Consider the following 20572-nt stretch of genomic DNA (forward strand, 5'->3'; position numbering starts at 1 on the left):
TGGTGTACGATGGGACCAACAATCTATCTCCTTAACCGATGAGGTTTAAGGATTGAGAGATAAACAGAGGCTGGACTGAGAAGGAGGGTGCATTAGAGTGGGTAAATTCAATGTCAAATCAAATATAGAAAGAGAAATAAAGCGAGGGAAAGAAAGATTAGATTAAGAGAGAGAAAAAGAGAAAGGAAAAATCAGAAAAAAATTTTTAAATTGATATTTTTAAAATCTTCAACAACAATTCACTACATGAAGGAATGAGACGCCACACTTTTAATTGTTCACTTTCTGGACCATAGAGGTTGACTGGCAGTCATTAACAATGATTATGTCGTTAAAAGGGTACTTAAGCTATTAATTACTAGACTTAACTTACCGTGGCGAATTTAATGGGCAATTAATGTGTAAATGGAACAACTTCATGAAACCCATGGGGAGGTTAAGGGTGAGATGCCGTTTTCACGAAGCTAATGGTGGAGTGGTGCAAATCGTCCAGCATCTTGTGGCGATTCACAATTCACATGGTATCTCTTCCTCACCACAAGTTGCTGGCCGATTTGCACATTAATAACGACGTGCTAGCTCTTTAAAAGAGCTATCCAATTCGTCCCCTTCCCCTGCTCTTTCCCCATATGACTGTAAATTTTTTCCCTTCAAGTATTTATCCAATTTCTTTTTGAAAGTTATTATTGAATCTGCTTCCACCACCCTTTCAGGCCGTGCATTCCACGTTAAGCATGGTGATAGGTTCCATTTGTGTGAAACATCTAGCTGACCAAAAGAAAAATCTCTGTCCACTGCATCAGGACAGTCCATATTCAGAACATTGTTACAGAGAATGATACACTTAGTAGACCCATATGCTGAATTTTCTTCTGTAGTATTGCCTGTAATTGGTACATTAGGAGATTGGCTGCTCCATATTCTGTAAATGAAAATGGTGATTGGTAAGCATATTCCTTTCAGTTCCAGTGTGCTTTTCCGCCATTATGTTTCCTCAGGAGATTATGACATTTGAACTCATCTGGCTCACAAGTGTGCTTTCCAACCAGACACAGCGCAAGCTCAAGATCTAAGGTTAATTTTCCACTTCTGCACTCCTGGTGTGGAACTGCATCCAACGAGAATACAAATCGGAAAATTGTGCATGTGCAGCTTGTAGGTTCATTTTAATGGATAATAAAACATACGCTGCTCATGTATGATTTCCTAATATACACTCTTGGCAGGCACAATTCCGTGCGGAGCGTATAGCAGTAGAAAATTTAACCTCTAAAGTTGCATGGTACCACAGTTCCTGAGTTTTGCATCAAGATCTTTTGATCCGGCAGGAATCCTACTGGATCGGTGGCAGGACGAACTTTGTGCCCAGCATTGCTAAGGTGTTATGACAGGAAATGTGACATTAGAACATATTGCCAGGACATATTCAACATCTGTCATCATTTCCATTTGAAAATCCCTGATGTGGTGGTGGGCAGCGGGAACCAACAGAACAACTCACCACCCCATTTCCTGTTCCTGTCTACTGTTCTACCATCCAAAAAGGTTCAATCTTTAAATATACTTGTGTAAAAATTTTGAACAACAAACACTTTTAAAGACTTGTTGATAAATTTACAGAATGTACTAAACCTATAAACTTTGCAACATTTCTTTTCCCACCCAGCTTTATCAAGTTAAAAAAAATCTACAGAAGAATAATTTACAAAATTCTGAGCTCCCATCACAGAGCTTCACACTGCAGGAACACATATTGTAACTTGAGAGGGGTAGTCAGCATGGCTGAGTTGCGGTCCACACAATTTTCCATAAATCAGGCAAATTGACCCCTGTGCCCAGATTCCTGTTACATGCTCTTGTTGTGCTATGCTCTGCCCCAGGAGTGCTGAAGTGTAAGATTTATCCCTCTATCGTCCTCACTTGTGCATGTGCCAGGGATGGCATGCTATCACAAGATAATTAAACCAATTTTAAGAGCATGCGTCCTAGCGGAGAGCATTGTTGGGGAAAGTATGGATGGCACACATGAATTTCCAATATGTGCTCCAAATGAGCAAGGCTACCCCTGGGAGTGTAACTCATTAATTATACCCAGTAAGTACTAAAACATCCTTAAAACTGTTCAACTTCACCAGTTTTAATCAATGAACAAAGATATCCAATTAAGTGCTCATGCCAAAGTACAACATTAATTCTTACAGGTATATAGTTACAGAATACTCTTTCAATTTTTAAAATATTTCTAATACAACCTTCCATCACTGATATAAAAATTCAATAGACAAAACACACCAGAATCTTTTATATATTTTCTTCACTTTGAGAAAGATAAATAAGAAATAACTTGCATTTGCATAGCGCCTGTCATGGCGTCCCAAAGCGCTTTACAGCTAATGAAGTAGTTTTGAAGTTTAGTCGTTGTTGTAATATAGGGAAACATAGCAGCCAACTAGCACACAGCAAGGTCCCACAAACAGCAATGAGATAAATGATTAGATAATCTCTTTCAGTTATGTTGGTTGAGAGCTAAATGCTGGCTGGGACAACTCTCCTGCTCTTCTTCAACTAGTGCCATGGGATCGTTCACATCCACTTGAGAGGAAAGATAGAGCATTAGTTGGGCACTTCATTCAAAAGGCAGCATCTCTGACAGTGAAGCACCCCCTCAGTACTGCACTGAACTGTCAGTCTAGATTATGTGCCGAAGTTTCTGGAGTAGGGCTTTAACGCACAACCGTCTGACTCACAGGTGAGAGTGCTACCAGTGAGCCAAGCCTGACACCTTGCCCCATTGTATAATTATCCATTGTAACAGTGAAGGAACTTGTTCTTGTAGATGCCTGATCTTGAATATAACATATAGTCAGTCTCAATTTTGGAATCATCATGTGAATTTCCTCATAAACCTAAGTTTAGCATATGCTATGATCAGAAAGGTTACTGTCATGCAGGCAAGTACAACAATGTTCTCCCATAGAGCCCAGAAATCAAATCTGCTTCCTTGCCCACACAAGTACACTTCACCGTAACATCTAAAAATAAAAGAAAAAAAATCCCTTTTCAGATGCATTCTAAAAGCACACCATCTCTGAAACAGTAAACACATGTAAGGGTAAATTTTGTATGGCTTTAAATATAATTACTGGAAAATCGGGAGCAATCACGAATAATGTGCCCCTGCCTCCATGCGTGATTCTCCAATCCATGATCCCATCGAGTGAGGGCTCCTCCCATCCACTGGGAACATAGCCTTGCAAAATTGACCTTCTAAAGCAAACTAGTACAATATGATTTAGTTCAGAGCTTGAAGCCCACACACAACAGAGCAGCTGCCTCTCAACCAGATACTCACAGATTCAAGTACCACGCTTACCTGTCACTTCTACTTATTTGTACTTCAAGGGGAAAAATGATCTAGCTGGCCCATTAGACAGAGTACCTTACCATAGCAGGACGTTCCATTTCAGAGATAGAAAAGTGCCATTTGGGGCGAAATTCAACTGATGGTTGCCTGTTTTGTACCTGAGAAACAGATGATCAGTCGTTGAAAATCGGAGGGTAGGGGCAGCTGAGCCACCCCTTTGATACAATATTCAAGTGCACCTGTAAATGAACGAGCAGCCACCTGCCTGAAACAGGCGTAAGGCGGCTTAAATATGCAAACTGGGGGTCCTATGCTGGTTGTTGAACCCCAATTGCAAAATTCAGGCATGCAGTTGTACGAGGTGTTGAGTGGCCTAACTAACAGTCCTTAAAGGAACCGCTCGTGGCCACACAAAAAACAGCCCAAGAATTTTCAATTTTTTATTTTTGTGGGCCCTGGAGAAGCAACATGCTCAATCTGGCTCCACAGAAATTAAACTGTTAAAAAGTTTTCTTACCTTTTGTTGAGCAGCCTCCAGTAGTCCCTTTATGCTAGGCCACTCAAGACCTGGAACAACTGGGAGGAGCATGCGTGGCTCTACAAACGATGTTAGCAACCCGATCTGCATATACAGTGCCTATTCCAGGTGGGCGCCCTGCATACCTAGAAGTCACCAACTTCCAATTTGGCAGTTGCCGCACTTCCGGGAGAGATTGGGCCCGGGAGATCACGAGCCGAAATTGTTCACCATAACGTTGATTTTTTTTACCTAAAAGTCAGGTGCCATGATGTTGAATTTCTCCCCCATTGAGTTTAGTAGCAGGTGGAACCAATCAAGTGGACTATTTTGTCCTGCTTGGTGTTGAGCTTCTTGAGTGTTGTTGCGGCTTGCACCCAGCCATGCGAGTGGAAAATATTCCATCACACTACTGACTGGAGCCTTGTAGGTGGTGGAGAGGCACTGAAGGGTCAGGAAAATACCTAGAGTTTGCCCTGCTCTTGTAGCCACGGTGTTGATATGGCTTGTCCAATTAAGCTTCTGGTCAGTGGTGATTTCCAGGGTGTTAATAGCGGGGAGCTTGGTCATGGTGGTGCTATTGAGGTCAGGTGAAGGTGATTGGGCCAGGCATTTATGTGGTCTGAATATTACCTATCATTTATCAATTACTTGAATGAAGGAATAGAGAGTTGTATATCCAAGTAAGATGACATTAAGTCATCAGGCACAGTAAGTTGTTTAGATAAGAGCAATAAGTTTCAAAGGGACATAGATTAAGTGAGTGGGAAAAACTGTGGCAGATGGAGTTCAACATGGGGAAGTGTGAGATCACCACACACCGCACTGCCATCTGAAGTGTCCTCAATGGAACCTCACCAACTTTCCATCTCCCAAGTTGTATCAACTGGGAAAACACTTCGTAGGAACACTTGGATTGGTAAATGAGCACACAGATAGGTTTCTTTTAACTGTTAGGTACAGATAGAATTGAGTTGTTTGATAAATTTGTTTTTTGTTCTGGATTTAGTGTTGGTGTTTATATTTGTAGTAAAGTGCAGGCACTTTACGTCTGGACTGGAGGAAGGCGATCAGACGGTCGTGGTAAGGATGGCGGGATGTTGATGTATTGGGGTTGGGCGGGATGGTTTAGGTGAAGCACTCTTCGATGACCTACTCTCTGAGTGCTCTGGAAGCTAGGGGAACTGGTGGTCAATGCCTCTCCTGCTCTTCCTCCTCCTCCTGCACTTGTTGCTGCCCAAGTGATGGTAAGTGCTAGTTCCTCATGATGGCAATGTTATGGGGCATGCAGCAGATGACCACAAATCTGGATACCCACTCACGGGTGTACTACAAAGCTCCTACCGAATGGTCCAGGCAGCATAGGCGTTGCTTGAGCATGCCAATTGTTTGCTCGATCGCGTTTCTGGTGGTGGCAGGTCTTTCGTTGTAGGCCAGCTCTGCGTCTGTACCCAGGTTCCTGATAGGAGTTATGACACATGTCTGGAAGGGATATCCCTTGTCGCCCAATAGCCAGCCTGTAACCTGACAACCTGGCTGGAATAAGGGCAGTACAGAGGACTGGCGCATTATGAATGAATCATGACTACTACCAGGCAACTGGGCACAGACCTGCATGATGCGCTGTCTGTCGTCACAAATCAGCTGGACGTTGAGGGAGTGGAATTCTTTTTAATTGATGAAGATGCCAGGCTGATTATGGGGAGCACGTACAGCAATGTGGGTTCAGTCTATGGCATGTTGCACCCTGGGGCAGCCTGCAATGCGGGTGAAGCAAAGTGCTCTCTCATCCTACTCCGCTTTGTACATGGGGAAAGTAAAGTAGGTGTTCCTTTTGGTGTAGAGAGTTTTGGGACCTCCCTTATACAGTGGTGAACTGAAAACTGGGAGATATTGTTCATATCACCTGCTGCAGCCTGAAAGGAGCCTGTGGCATAAAAGTTAAGGGCATGGTGACCTTGACAGCCACAGACAGTGCTGTCCATGCCCTGGTGCAAGGCTCAAGTTGTGGCTGCAGCAAGTGACATAGCTTGGTGACAGCCTACTTTGTGAAGCGAAGGCGCCTCATACATTTCCCCTCCGAAAAGTTCACTTAGGAGAAGTGTTCCCTAAATACCCGCTGTGGGTATGGCCTCCTGCGCAGTGCCCTCCTCCTCCCTTTTGTCGCAGATGCTCCTGTTCTCTCCTGTATTCCTTGCTGCTCCCCCTCTTCCTCCAGCCCCAAAGGCAGCCCCCAAGACCACCCATGACTGCAGTCATACTGTTTAGAAGGCAGCCACAAACAGTGCAACACCAGCAAAATCTTTTCAGTTTCCAGAGTCCGATGACAAGCCAAAAAATGCCCAGAATTTAACCAGCAGTCTCAAATGACAAACCAGTGGTGGGTGGCTGGGATCATGACCCTGGAGCCATAGAGGCCTGAGATGACTTGTCTCAGGCAAACAGCAGCCCAGAAGGTCCAGCTTCCAGCAGCCTTTCTCTTGCAGTGTCAAGGGGTGACTTTAGAGAGCAACACCTTCACAGATGCATCTAAAAATCTGGTAGAACTTCCTGCTGCTGATCCCCTGCCTGAGGCTGCTGCTTCTTCAGACACCTGGCACTCTGCTGCAGGAAAATGGATATCCCGCTTTAACTGTCTGGAACTTTTTACAGGCTGAACTAGCATTGAATTTCCCTCCCTCCCAACAGCGGTATCCTAATAAGGAACAATATTAATGCTCCAAACCAGCTCTATATAGCAAATGAGGAAACTTCAATGGGTTAGCATTAGATTCATGCAGGTGAGTGGTAGTCCTGCTTTGTTGTTAACCAGCCAATGGAAGAATGCAGCTCAAAGTGCCATGGTTTCTCTCTATCTCTACCCCTACCATTCCGTCTTTCTCCTATCTCACACCTAATCTCTCTGATCCCAGTTTCATTCTCCCTTCCCCTCAACCTAATATACTTTCTGAAGTTTGTAGAACACAAAACAAAAGTAACAACAGATGTGTAATCAGAACACTGTCATTTTTCTCACTCTTTCTTACCCACAAGTACACACACAGACTCAGATAGCCTCTCTATTTTTTTAAATAATTTAAATTTTACTTAAGTAACATTTTTGAAATTTGTCCTCTTGTAGAAAAGCTATTGAGTAGAAATGCTCTCAATAGCTGAAGAAAAATATCCCATAAGCATAGTTGCTTGAATGGTAATTAGACAAATGCATATGTCAGAATGCACAATCCAAATTCAGCTCACTGAGTCACAGTTCTGGGGAAAGAAAATCAAGTCCAAGTCCAGGCTTATGGGAGAGGCTGTGGCTTCAAATAAAAACTTTAATGATGGCATTAGAAAACAAAAGACAATTCAATGCAGGAAGACCCATTGTTTGGCATATTGTAGGGAGCCCCCAGGCCTGTCAAGATGGCTGAACCTCTGCTTCTGCAGCCCGGCTGTTCCATGGCTTTGATTATACTTGTGTTGCTTGGCATGGTGGGGTTGCAGAGGGATGTCATGAGGGCTTGATAAACCTGGCAGCGAAATGGAGACGGGCGCAGCCTGCTCCACAATATAAGTGCTTTTTAGAGCACTCCTTGTGGGCCAGGAAGAGTGGGAGTGCTCCCCCTGGCCCTCCAGCAAACCTTCGGCCTCCCTTTTGCCAATCGCGCCCTCTCATCGCTGCCGGACTCTGACCCACCCCACCCACCAAGCTCCGGTCCTGAGCCTCGATCTCTCCCTCCCGATTTCCGGGCTCTGACTCCCACCAGCCCCCCCACCAAGCTTCAACCTCTCCCAATTGCCGGGGACCATCCCCAACAGTCCCCGGCTGCGGCCTCCTGCTGCTGGTTTTCCCGCACGGCAACCGGGCAGCCTGTCAATCTGGCCGGCTGCCAGGCGGAAAACGGAATGAGAAAATGATAATGAGGTCCTGCTGTTAATGTCAGCAGGACCTCCACGTCCCCGGGCTTTCTGGGTTCTCCCCCCCGCTACCGCACTACCCTGCACCCTCTCTCCCTCCCCATAAATATCAGAACCATAGTTTCCTGATGCACTGCTCTTTGGATAGATCCAAGAAAGTTACTCAAACTATGTGCTGAGTATAGCATCCTACAAGCAGCCCCCCCACCACACCTGGGGCTCGATTTTACAATGGTGGTAGGTTGACTGCGGGGTGGGGGGGAGGAGGTGCGCGTGGCAAACCCGCATGAACAAAACTTACCATTTCCAACACAATTGCATGTTGACTGATAATCAATGTCCTCTCCAGGTTTCACGCCCGGCAGCTAGCCGGATTGACAGGCTGGCTGCGGTCAGGAGCTGCATCGCGAGTGGGGATGCGAGAAAGAGAGAGAGCAAGACGTCATCCGGCGCTGGAATGGAAGACCGGGGGGCGGGGGGGGGGGGATGCAGGGGAAAGGGGAAGATCGGAGTGGAGAGAGGAAGATCGGGAGGGAGGGGGAAGATCGGAGAGGGGGGGAGAGGGGAAGATTGGGGGGGAGGGGGGAACATTGGGGGGATATCGGGGGGGTGAAGAGGGGGACATCGGGGGTGAAAACGGGGACATCGGGGGGAGATCGGGGGGGGGGTGAAGAGGGGGACATTGGAGCAGGAGACATCGGACATCGAAGCAGGGTGCTTCTGATAGGTTCACTTAGTGTTTTCACTTCCTTCCATGGTTTTTTATTTAATTTACTTAGCTGATCCAGTGGTGGGCAAGCCGCCCAGGTAAGTTAAAAATCTTTCTAAGTACTTAAACAGTCCCAGGTAAAGTACCTTAAGTACCTCAATGAGGTACATTTGGCTCTTTAACTGTCAACCCGCCGGCTTTAATTGCCAGCAGGACTTCCGTTTTCGGGTCACCCGCACGCACACAGGTGGATCCCTGGGAAACTCGGCAATCGGCAGGTTGGAGTCGGCTTCCGAACCCGATCGGGATTTCCACGATTTTCGGAGCCCCCTCCGCCCCCAACGCACCCGTAATTGCCTCATAAAATCACCCCTTGGTGTCTTCTGATAGGCCCTGCTGCTGCTGGTGCTGGTTGCTATTCTCCAATCCAAATGAAACAGGCATTAATAGCACCCATGATAAACAGATAGAACTTACTGAGGGTAAGTAAAGCACAAAATACCAGAAAGAAGCAGTTGGGCACGCAGATTAAAATCAGCCTTTAAGTGTAGTTTTCAAGTGTCAGTGGGGGTACGGTAGCATAGTGGTTATGTTACTGGGCTAGTAATCCAGAGGCCTGGACTAAAATCCAGAGTCATAAATTCAAATCCCACCACAGCAGCTAGCAAATTTATAATTCAATTAATTAATTAAAATTCAATTAATTAAATAAAAATCTGGAATTAAAATACAAGTATCAGTAATGTTGGCCATGAAACTACCAGATTGTCATAAAAACCCATCTGGTTCACTAATGTCCTTTAGGGAAGGAAACCTGCCATCCTTACGCGGTCTGGCCTATATTTTTTTTTAAATTCGTTCACGGGATGTGGGCGTCGCTGGCGAGGCCAGCATTTATTGCCCATCCCTAATTGCCCTCGAGAAGGTGGTGGTGAGCCGCCTTCTTGAACCGCTGCAGTCCGTGTTGTGACGGTTCTCCCACAGTGCTGTTAGGAAGGGAGTTCCAGGATTTTGACCCAGCGACAATGAAGGAACGGCGATATATGTGACTCCAGACCCACAGCAATGTGGTTGATTCTTAATTGCCCTCTGAAATGGCCGAGCAAGCCACTCAGTTGTAAAATCTCGCTACGAAAAGTCATAATAAGAATAAAACCGGACGGACCACTTGGCATCGGACCACTAGGCACCGGACACGACAACGGCAAAACACCAAGCCCAGTCGACCCTGCAAGGTCCTCCTTACTAACATCAGGGGACTTGTGCCAAAATTGGGAGAGCTGTCCCACAGACTAGTCAAGCAACAGCCTGACATAGCCATACTTACAGAATCATATCTTTCAGCCAACGTCCCAGACTCTTCCATCACCATCCCTGGGTATGTCCTGTCCCACCGGCAGGACAGACCCACCAGAGGTGGCGGTACAGTGATATACAGTCAGGAGGGAGTGGCCCTGGGAGTCCTCAACATTGACTCTGGACCCCATGAGATCTCATGGCATCAGGTCAAACATGGGCAAGGAAACCTCCTGCTGATTACCACCTACCGTCCTCCCTCAGCTGATGAATCAGTCCTCCACCATGTTGAGCACTACTTGGAGGAAGCACTGAGGGTAGCAAGGGCACAAAATGTACTCTGGGTGGGGGACTTCAATGTCCATCACCAAGAGTGGCTCGGTAGCACCATTACTGAGCGAGCTGGCCGAGTCCTGAAGGACATAGCTGCTAGACTGGGCCTGCGGCAGGTGGTGAGCGAACCAACACGAGGGAAAAACTTACTTGACCTCGTCCTCACCAATCTACCTGTCGCAAATGCATCTGTCCATGACAGTATTGGTAGGAGTGACCACCGCACAGTCCTCATGGAGATGAAGTCCCGTCTTCGCACTGAGGACACCATCCAACGTGTTGTGTGGCACGACCACCATGCTAAATGGGATAGATTCAGAATGGATCTAGCAGCTCAAAACTGGGCATCCATGAGGCGCTGTGGGCCATCAGCAGCAGCAGAATTGTATTCCAGCACAATCTGTAACCTCATGGCCCGGCATATTCCTCACTCTACCATTACCAACAAGCCAGGGGATCAACCCTGGTTCAATGAGGAGTGTAGAAGAGCATGCCAGGAGCAGCACCAGGCGTACCTAAAAATGAGGTGCCAACCTGGTGAAGCTACAACTCAGGACTACATGCATGCTAAACAGCGGAAGCAACATGCTATAGACAGAGCTAAGCGATTCCACAACCAACGAATCAGATCAAAGCTCTGCAGTCCTGCCACATCCAGTCGTGAATGGTGGTGGACAATTAAACAACTAACGGGAGGAGGAGGCTCTGCAAACATCCCCATTCTCAATGATGGCGGAGTCCAGCACGTGAGTGCAAAAGACAAGGCTGAAGCGTTTGCAACCATCTTCAGCCAGAAGTGCCGAGTGGATGATCCATCTCAGCCTCCTCCCGATATCCCCACCATCACAGAAGCCAGTCTTCGGCCAATTCGATTCACTCCACGTGATATCAAGAAACGGCTGAGTGCACTGGATACAGCAAAGGCTATGGGCCCCGACAACATCCCAGCTGTAGTGCTGAAGACTTGTGCTCCAGAACTAGCTGCGCCTCTAGCCAAGCTGTTCCAGTACAGCTACAACACTGGCATCTACCCGACAATGTGGAAAATTGCCCAGGTATGTCCTGTCCACAAAAAGCAGGACAAATCCAATCTGGCCAATTACCGCCCCATCAGTCCACTCTCAATCATCAGCAAAGTGATGGAAGGTGTCGTCGACAGTGATTTCAAGCGGCACTTACTCACCAATAACCTGCTCACCGATGCTCAGTTTGGGTTCCGCCAGGACCACTCAGCTCCAGACCTCATTACAGCCTTGGTCCAAACATGGACAAAAGAGCTGAATTCCAGAGGTGAGGTGAGAGTGACTGCCCTTGACATCAAGGCAGCATTTGACCGAGTGTGGCACCAAGGAGCCCTAGTAAAATTGAAGTCAATGGGAATCAGGGGGAAAACTCTCCAGTGGCTGGAGTCATACCTAGCACAAAGGAAGATGGTAGTGGTTGTTGGAGGCCAATCATCTCAGCCCCAGGGCATTGCTGCAGGAGTTCCTCAGGGCAGTGTCCTAGGCCCAACCATCTTCAACTGCTTCATCAATGACCTTCCCTCCATCATAAGGTCAGAAATGGGGATGTTCGCTGATGACTGCACAGTGTTCAGTTCCATTCGCAACCCCTCAGATAATGAAGCAATCCGAGCCTGCATGCAGCAAGACCTGGACAACATCCAGGCTTGGGCTCATAAGTGGCAAGTAACATTCGTGCCAGATAAGTGCCAGGCAATGACCATCTCCAACAAGAGAGAGTCTAACCACCTCCCCATGACATTCAACGGCATTACCATCGCCGAATCCCCCACCATCAACATCCTGGGGGTCACCATTGACCAGAAACTTAACTGGACCAGCCATATAAATACTGTGGCTACGAGAGCAGGTCAGAGGCTGGGTATTCTGCGGCGAGTGACTCACCTCCTGACTCCCCAAAGCCTTTCCACCATCTACAAGGCACAAGTCAGGAGTGTGATGGAATACTCTCCACTTGCCTGGATGAGTGCAGCTCCAACAATACTCAAGAAGCTCGACACCATCCAAGATAAAGCAGCCTACTTGATTGGCACCCCATCCACCACCCTAAACATTCACTCCCTTCACCACCGGCGCACTGTGGCTGCAGTGTGCACCATCCATAGGATGCACTGCAGCAACTCGCCAAGGCTTCTTCGACAGCACCTCCCAAACCCGCGACCTTTACCACCTAGAAGGACAAGATGTGGAGATGCCGGTGATGGACTGGGGTTGACAATTGTAAACAATTTTACAACACCAAGTTATCGTCCAACTTCCTCCTGAGGACCACCTGAGGAAGGGGGAAGCCTCCGAAAGCTTGTGGGATTAAAAATAAAATTGTTGGACTATAACTTGGTGTTGTAAAATTGTTTAGAAGGACAAGAGCAGCAGGCGCATGGGAACAACACCACCTGCACGTTCCCCTCTAAGTCACACACCATCCCGACTTGGAAATATATCGCCGTTCCTTCATTGTCGCTGGGTCAAAATCCTGGAACTCCCTTCCTAACAGCACTGTAGGAGAACCGTCACCACACGGACTGCAGCGGTTCAAGAAGGCGGCTCACCACCACCTTCTCGAGGGCAATTAGGGATGGGCAATAAATGCTGGCCTCGCCAGCGACGCCCACATCCCGTGAACGAATAATAAAAATTTTTTTTTATCCAGGACACACAAATGTAATTTAGTCCCCATTTTAAAATCATACATTCTGTCCTGATTTTTATATTTCCATTATAAATTCCTATGTCAACATGGAATTCCTATGTCAATGGAAATTGCCTATGTAAATTTGTCACATTATAAGCCTCCCACTTGTGGTGGTGCAGCAGCTTCACCACTGCCAGGAGGGAGTAATTACAGTGTGACAAACTTACATCGACAGTCTCCATAATAAATATTTATAACAGAAAAAGTTGACAGGAAGTGTGCACAGGAAATTTTTAATATACAGTTTTATAGATGTAATAGATTTATCTTTTAAAAGGTTTGGATTGGACAGTTTCTGAAGAGGTACCATATGGCGTTGATTGGGGAAGGCTAGGGAAAGCTACATATGTTTTTCTAACTGCCCTGGCAATGTCCATTTATATGAAGCTTCTTGAGTTCACAATAATCCAAGGATGTGAATACCAAAAGCTCAAAGACAATTCAAGTAACACCTGTAACTATTTTGTCTGTAGCAGAGATAGAATCATAGAATGGTTACAGCACAGAAGGAGGCCATTTGGCCCATCGAGAGTGTGCCAGCTCTTTGTAAGAGCAATCCAGTTAGACCCATTCCCCGGAGTCCTGCAAATTTTTTCTCTTCAAGTATTTATCCAATTCCTTTTTGAAAGCCATGATTGAATCTGCTTCCACCACCCTTTCAGGCAGCACATTCCAGATCATAACTACTCACTGCGTAAAAAAGTTTTTCCATATGTCACCTTTGGTTCTTTTGCCAATCACCTTAAATCTGTGTCCTCTGGTTCTTGACCCTTCCGCCAATGGGAACGGTTTCTTTTTATTTACTTTATCTAAACCCTTCATGATTTTGAACACTTCTTTCAAATCTCCTCTCAACCTTCTCTGCTCTAAGAACAACCCCAGCTTCTCCAGTCTAGCCACGTAACTGAAGTCCCTCATCTCTGGAACCATTCTAGTAAATCTTTTCTGCACCCTCTCTAAGGTCTTCACATTCTTCATAAAGTGCAGTGCCCAGAATTGGACACAAAACTCTGGTTGTGGCCAAACCAGTGTTTTATAAAAGTTCAACATAACTTCCTTGCTTTTGTACTCTATGCCTCTATTTATAAAGCCCAGGATCCTGTATGATTTTTAACTGCTTTCTCAACCTGCCCTGCCACCTTCAAAGATTTGTGCAAATATACCCCAGGTCTCTTTGTTCCTGGACTCCTTTAGAATTGTACCCTTTAGTTTATATTGCCTCTCCTCATTCTTCCTACCAAAATGTATCACTTCACACTTCTCTGTGTTAAATTTCATCTGCCATGAATCCACCCATTCCACCAGCTTGTCTATGTCCTCTTGAAGTCTATCACTATCCTCCTCACTGTTAACTACACTTCCAAGTTTTGTGTCACCTGCAAATTTTGAAATTGTGCCCTGTACACCCAAGTCTAAGTCGTTAATATATATCAAGAAAAGCAGTGGTCCTAGGGGAACACCTCTGTATACCTTCCTCCAGTCTGAAAAACAACCGTTCACCACGAGTCTCTGTTTCCTGTTACTTAGCCAATTTCATATCCATGTTACCACTGCCCCTTTTATTCCATGGGCTTCAATTTTGCTGACAAGCCTATTTTGTGGCACTTTATCAAATGCCTTTTATACACAACATCAACCAAATTGCCCTCATCAACCCTCTCTGTTACCTCAACAAAAAACTCAATCAGGTTAGTTAAACACGATTTGCCTTTAACAAATCCGTGCTGGCTTTCCTTTATTAATCCACACTTGCCAAGTGATTATTAATTTTGTCTCGGATTATCGTTTCTAAAAGTTTCTCCACCACCGAAGCTAAACTGACTGGCATGTAGTTGCTGGGTTTATCCTGACACCCCTTTTTGAACAAGGGTGTAACATTTGTAATTCTCCAGTCCTCTGGCACCAACCCCATATCTAAGGAGGATTGGAAGATTATGGCCAGCACCTCTCCAATTTCCACACTTACTTCCTTCAGCAACCTAGGATACATCCCATCTGGACCATCTACTTTAAGTACAGCCAGCCTTTCTAGTGCTTCCTCTATCAATTTTTGCCCATCCAGTAACTTAACAACCTTCTCTTTTACTGTGACTTTGACAGCATCTTCTTCCTTGGTAAAGACAGATGCAAAATATTCTGATGACAACAATTTTAAACTTTCTCTTTGAGACACATGACCAATTGAAACTTACATTCCTCTACTTGGTGATATGCTTCCTGAGCAATTGGCTAATGCCTGTGATAATGTTGTGTCGTTCCTTTGTTGGTCATTACAGAAATACAGATTTCTGAATTCATTCACCTGCAGTGCCTTAAAAAAACATATTTAAGAGTTACTTAATTCCATCTACATGCTGCATCTGATGACATCATCCAAAAACACATCAGGTTGACAACACCCAGCTCTACCTGACCACCACTGACCCCACCACTGCCCATGTGATGTCAGACTACATCCAGTCCTGGATGAACCGCAATTTTCTCCAATTAAACACTGGGAAGACCGAAGCCATTGTTTTCAGTCTCATCCACAAACTCTGTTCCACCGATACAAACCCCACCCTGGCCACTGTCTCAGGCTGAACCAGACTGATCACAACCTTGCCGTCCTATTTGACCTTGAGCTGAGCTTCCAACAGATCCTCTCCATCCCCAAGACCACCTAATTCCAATGCTCTCCTGCCCAGCCTCCCATCTTCCACCATCCATGAACTTGAGCTCATCCAAAAGTCTGCTGCCTATATCCTAACTCACAACAAGTCCCGTGCACCCATCACCCCTGTGCTTGCTGACCTACAATGGCTCCCAGTCCACCAATGCCTCAATTTTAAATTTCTCATCCTTGTGTTCAAATCCCTCCATGACCTTGCCTCTCCCTATCTCTGTAACCTCCTTCAGCCCTACAACCCTCCGAGAATTCTGCGTTCCTCCAACTCTGGCCTCTTGTGCATCCCCCACTTCCTTCACTCACCATTGGCGACTGTGCCTTTATCCGTCTAGGTTCTAAGCTCTGGAATTCCCTCACTAAACCTCTCCACACCTCCATTTTTCTACGCTCCTTTAAGACACTCCTTAAAACCTACCTCTTTGACCAAGCTTTTGGTCACCTGTCTTAGTGTCTCTTTACGCTCAATGTCAACTTTTGTCTGGTTACGTTCCTGTGAAGTGCCTTGGGACATATTACTACATTAATGATGCTATATAAATGCATATTGTTGCTTTTGTTACTTAATTTGCTCCTTATTAAAACATGCAGGATACATTCTAAATAATTTTTATAGGTAAAATGAAAGTATTGCAGTGAAATAAAAAATAACCTTTGGTAAAAAGTAGTATTTGTAATGAGTCATTTTGTGAGGCTGCACTCCCAGTGTGGAGCCTTGTTAGACAGGAGTGTAAGACAGAGATTTGGCTGTAATACTGCAGTTAGGAACCACTTCCCTGAAACAACATGTTTACAAATTTGTCATGCATCTCATCCCGCTAAAAAAAGATTTCATTTCCACTTCATAAATACCTCCATCCCAAGCACCTCTCTAGTGAAGCTCAACACTAAATTGTCCCTACATGTTCAGCTGTGATTCGCAACTGTAGGTCCAACACAAGTACAAATGCCGCCCACATACTTCTAACCCCCCCTCCACTTTCCCCCCCTGAATTGTTTTCTCACTACCACAATCTGAATTCAAAGATGCAGACCTGTGGAGTTTGGAGTTTTAGCTGATATTGTCAAAACAAAACTCCAAACTGTCTGGTCTTGTTAACGTAACAACATGAATATAAGTAATAACTTACTGCAAAGCAGTATCTGGGGATACTGAAGTACTTGAGCCAGTTCAGCCAGTCTGCAATACTTGGCAAGTTCACAAGAAGGCCAGAAAAGGTCTGTCAATAAAACATATTTACATAATCAGAAATGTGAAGTACCAAATGTTACTTTAGTGATATTTAAGCAATAGTATCTATAGAAAAGTTTTGTGTCTGGCATGCAGTCTCCATAAGGACAAATTGAGCATGCAGAATTTTGGGCTAATTCTTTCAAATTTTCTATTTACTAACAAAAAACATTGCGCCAGAATTTTCTCAGTGGTGAACTTACCATTGAAACAGCACCAAAACGACACTTCCACTCACCGGAGTTTTATTGCTGAGGGCCAGTCCAATTTTCCTTGGTGAATGGTCATTAAATTTCACGGCAGACCCCTGTACCATTAGCACCCTTTGTAGGGATACCACCCTGCGAACTTGGAGGGGGGGCGGGGAGAGGGGAATTCAGTGTTGCTGTACCAGCCGAAAAGGCCATGGTAACCATTTAGTGACAGTTACACTGTGGCTCACTGAAATGTCTTAGGCTAGTGCTTCTTCAAGGCACTGAGCCCACAAATTTAAACTCTACAGTTGAGGTGTCATTGTTTGCAATCTGGTACAGGCGGACCCAGCTTCTTGGCCCTAAGAAAGGAGGTCCACAAATGGCGTGATCCAAACCCACAGAAGGTAGCCTTGCAGTGAGTGCCACCTAAGGCAACCTTTGCACTGCTACTCAATGCCAAAAGAAGTAAATTAGCATGTCCTGGGCAGTTAAGATAACAAAAGACACTCATACCTAACAATGCACTTTAATAAGGATATTTCCCATTTGCAACCAATTTGCCCTTACTGTATTATGTATAGGCACTGGAGGAGGCCTTAAGGATGCAGGCTCAGTGACACTCTCCATAGGGACAGCGACATAAGTGATCACTCCTTGCAGCCCATGTGCTACTGGTCGATGTCACCACAGGTCCCAATCAGGTCTTGAAAGGCCTGTGGAAGTGTCCTGGTTAAAGCATCTATTAAAACAGTGGTAGCTGCCACTCTGGAAGCATCACTGTCCCTAATATCTCTTCCTAGCATCTTGATGCTGCAGAAATCTCTCAGACTGTCACTCTCACTATGGTGTTTAGCATATCATGGGAAACGTCCTGCGATGTGTCACACTTCTCTATCATCTCAACCAAATGCATAGAAGCCATCTCCACTGCCTGCATCTCAGATTCATGCTCTTTAATCATAGCTGTTTTGAAGACTGTGCCCCTAAAATCTGGGTCGCTAGACTACTTAGTCGAGGGTCGTCATTAATGTCCCCTCCATAGAGAATGGCATGCTCCCTCTCTTGTATTCTCAGGTCCTCATTCTCATTAGTGCTCAGTACCATCACCCGATAAAAACCCTTCTGACTCAATAATTACATGATGAGAGGTACTTGTGCATTATCCCTTTAAATGAAGGTTCCATGAAGACTAGCAGAAGCCCTTTTGGCAGGTAATATGAATTGACAGTGGTTGTTAGTAAAGGTGGTGCTTAAGTGTTTTGAGTGATTACCCTCTTATGGGGATTCCTGCTCTCAGTGCCCAACAATGAATCCCTTATTGCCTTGATTTCATCCAACAACACCACCATGGGTGTATTGGAGAATCGAGGATCACTTCCTATGTCGATTGCTCGAGGCTGCTGCCCCTTCAGATATCTTGCACTCCTTGCTGCTCAAACAGTGATGCCCCCTCTTACCAGCCTGCAACTTTTTAAAGACTGCACCAGCAAAGAATTTCCTTCCTACCAGCATCTGTAACCCTATTAGGAGTGGATTTACTACTCCCAACACATCTTGCGTGATGCTTGATCAGGAGTACAACCCACTTCAGGAGTTAGGTGGATTTCTCACCAGCCAGGTGCATTGGTCAATACCAGTAAAGCATCGCACACTAGTATTGACCAATACACCTGGCTGGTGAGAAATTGGATGCCCCATGCCATCCAACTATTTGCTGAACCAGCTGTTCAGCCCATGCACTGTGGGCATGATTTTAGCTCAGAGCTGGGAACCCAGCGCGTGCGTAGATATTCGCATGGGGAACCCGGAAGTCAAGTGAGTGCGTCGCATTCTGCAATCACAACTCAATTGAAGGTAGGTATTTGTGCTTCCTGGTTTCTTATGCGCCAGGCAGCCAGATTGACAGGTTGGCTGCCTGTCGGGAGGGAAAGGAGCCGCGAATCAGAGAGGAGGGAGAGAGGGGGAGAGAGATCGTGGGCAGTGGAAGAAATTGGGTGAAGGGAAGAAGGGTGGGGGGTCATGGATGACATTGGGTGGGCCTTGGAGAAGATCGGGGTGGTTTCACCATCAGGGGGAGAGGGGTCGGCTGATCACGGGGGTCTGATGGCGAACTTGTTGGGCCTGGATGAAGCACTCCTGCTCCTCCAAGCCCAATGCGTTAATGCACTTACCTCATGGATCCGGCCTTTCCCGCCTGCTTTCACGTGACGGGAATCAGAAGGGACGGGAAACCCGAACAGGTAAGGTTCAATTCGTTTTACATTTCCACTACACAAAAAATGAAGTGCCTCAACTATCGCAATGAGGTACATTGCACCTTTAATATTGGCCTGCTGGCTTTAAGTGGGGACGGGACTTCTGGGTTTCTGTTGCGCGCGCGCATCCAAACGCGCCTGAGTTAAACTCAGAAGTGGGTGCGTTGGAGTTGGTATGTGGTTCCGCTGAAGAATTCAACTATTTTTACTACCCACCCACCCCAGCCCACCGTTCTGAGCCCCTATGAGTCTGTTGGTACTGCTAGGCAGAACACAGAAGAGTGAGGTCAAAGAGGTTAGGAGCTGGATTTTTCTCTACACCACCACCCAGCAGTATAGCAGTAAAAAAACCCAAGAAATTTCGGCTAGAGCCCTATTATAGAATCATAGACTCATAGAAGTTACAACATGGAAACAGGCCCTTCGGCCCAACATGTCCATGTCGCCCAGTTTATACCACTAAGCTAGTCCCAATTGCCTGCACTTGGCCCATATCCCTCTATACCCATCTTACCCATGTAACTGTCCAAATGCTTTTTAAAAGACAAAATTGTACCCGCCTCTACTACTGCCTCTGGCAGCTCGTTCCAGACACTCACCACCCTTTGAGTGAAAAAATTGCCCCTCTGGACCCTTTTGTATCTCTCCCCTCTCACCTTAAATCTATGCCCCCTCGTTATAGACTCCCCTCCCTTTGGGAAAAGATTTTGACTATCTACCTTATCTATTCCCCTCATTATTTTATAGACTTCTATAAGATCACCCCTTAACCTCCTACTCTCCAGGGAAAAAAGTCCCAGTCTGTCTAACCTCTCCCTGTAAGTCAAACCATCAAGTCCCGGTAGCATCCTCGTAAATCTTTTCTGCACTCTTTCTAGTTTAATAATATCCTTTCTATAATAGGGTGACCAGAACTGTACACAGTACTCCAAGTGTGGCCTCACCAATGCCCTGTACAACTTCAACAAGACATCCCAACTCCTGCATTCAATGTTCTGACCAATGAAACCAAGCATGCCGAATGCCTTCTTCACCACCCTATCCACCTGTGACTCCACTTTCAAGGAGCTATGAACCTGTACTCCTAGATCTCTTTGTTCTATAACTCTCCCCAACGCCCTACCATTAACGGAGTAGGCCCTGGCCCGATTCGATCTACCAAAATGCATCACCTCACATTTATCTAAATTAAACTCCATCTGCCATTCATCGGCCCACTGGCCCAATTGATCAAGATCCCGTTGCAATCCTAGATAACCTTCTTCACTGTCCACAATGCCACCAATCTTGGTGTCATCTGCAAACTTACTAACCATGCCTCCTAAATTCTCATCCAAATCATTAATATAAATAACAAATAACAGCGGACCCAGCACCGATCCCTGAGGCACAC

The 20572-nt window shown here is 45.8% G+C and overlaps 1 protein-coding gene across 1 annotated transcript in view; it reads right to left on the bottom strand.

The window, feature by feature from the left end:
- Nucleotides 1-2884: 2884 nt before the first annotated feature.
- The window catches only part of LOC137340253 (broad substrate specificity ATP-binding cassette transporter ABCG2-like), a 192241-nt gene continuing 174553 nt past the window's right edge, over nucleotides 2885-20572 (bottom strand). The window contains exons 13-15 of the mRNA XM_068002671.1: nucleotides 16630-16719; nucleotides 15027-15145; nucleotides 2885-3032 (exon numbers count right to left, since the gene is read on the bottom strand). Coding sequence (XP_067858772.1) covers nucleotides 2885-3032; nucleotides 15027-15145; nucleotides 16630-16719 — 357 coding nt within the window. The remainder of the gene's footprint in view (nucleotides 3033-15026; nucleotides 15146-16629; nucleotides 16720-20572) is intronic.

Source organism: Heptranchias perlo, chromosome 21, assembly GCF_035084215.1.
Source record: "Heptranchias perlo isolate sHepPer1 chromosome 21, sHepPer1.hap1, whole genome shotgun sequence".
Lineage (NCBI taxonomy): Eukaryota > Metazoa > Chordata > Chondrichthyes > Hexanchiformes > Hexanchidae > Heptranchias > Heptranchias perlo.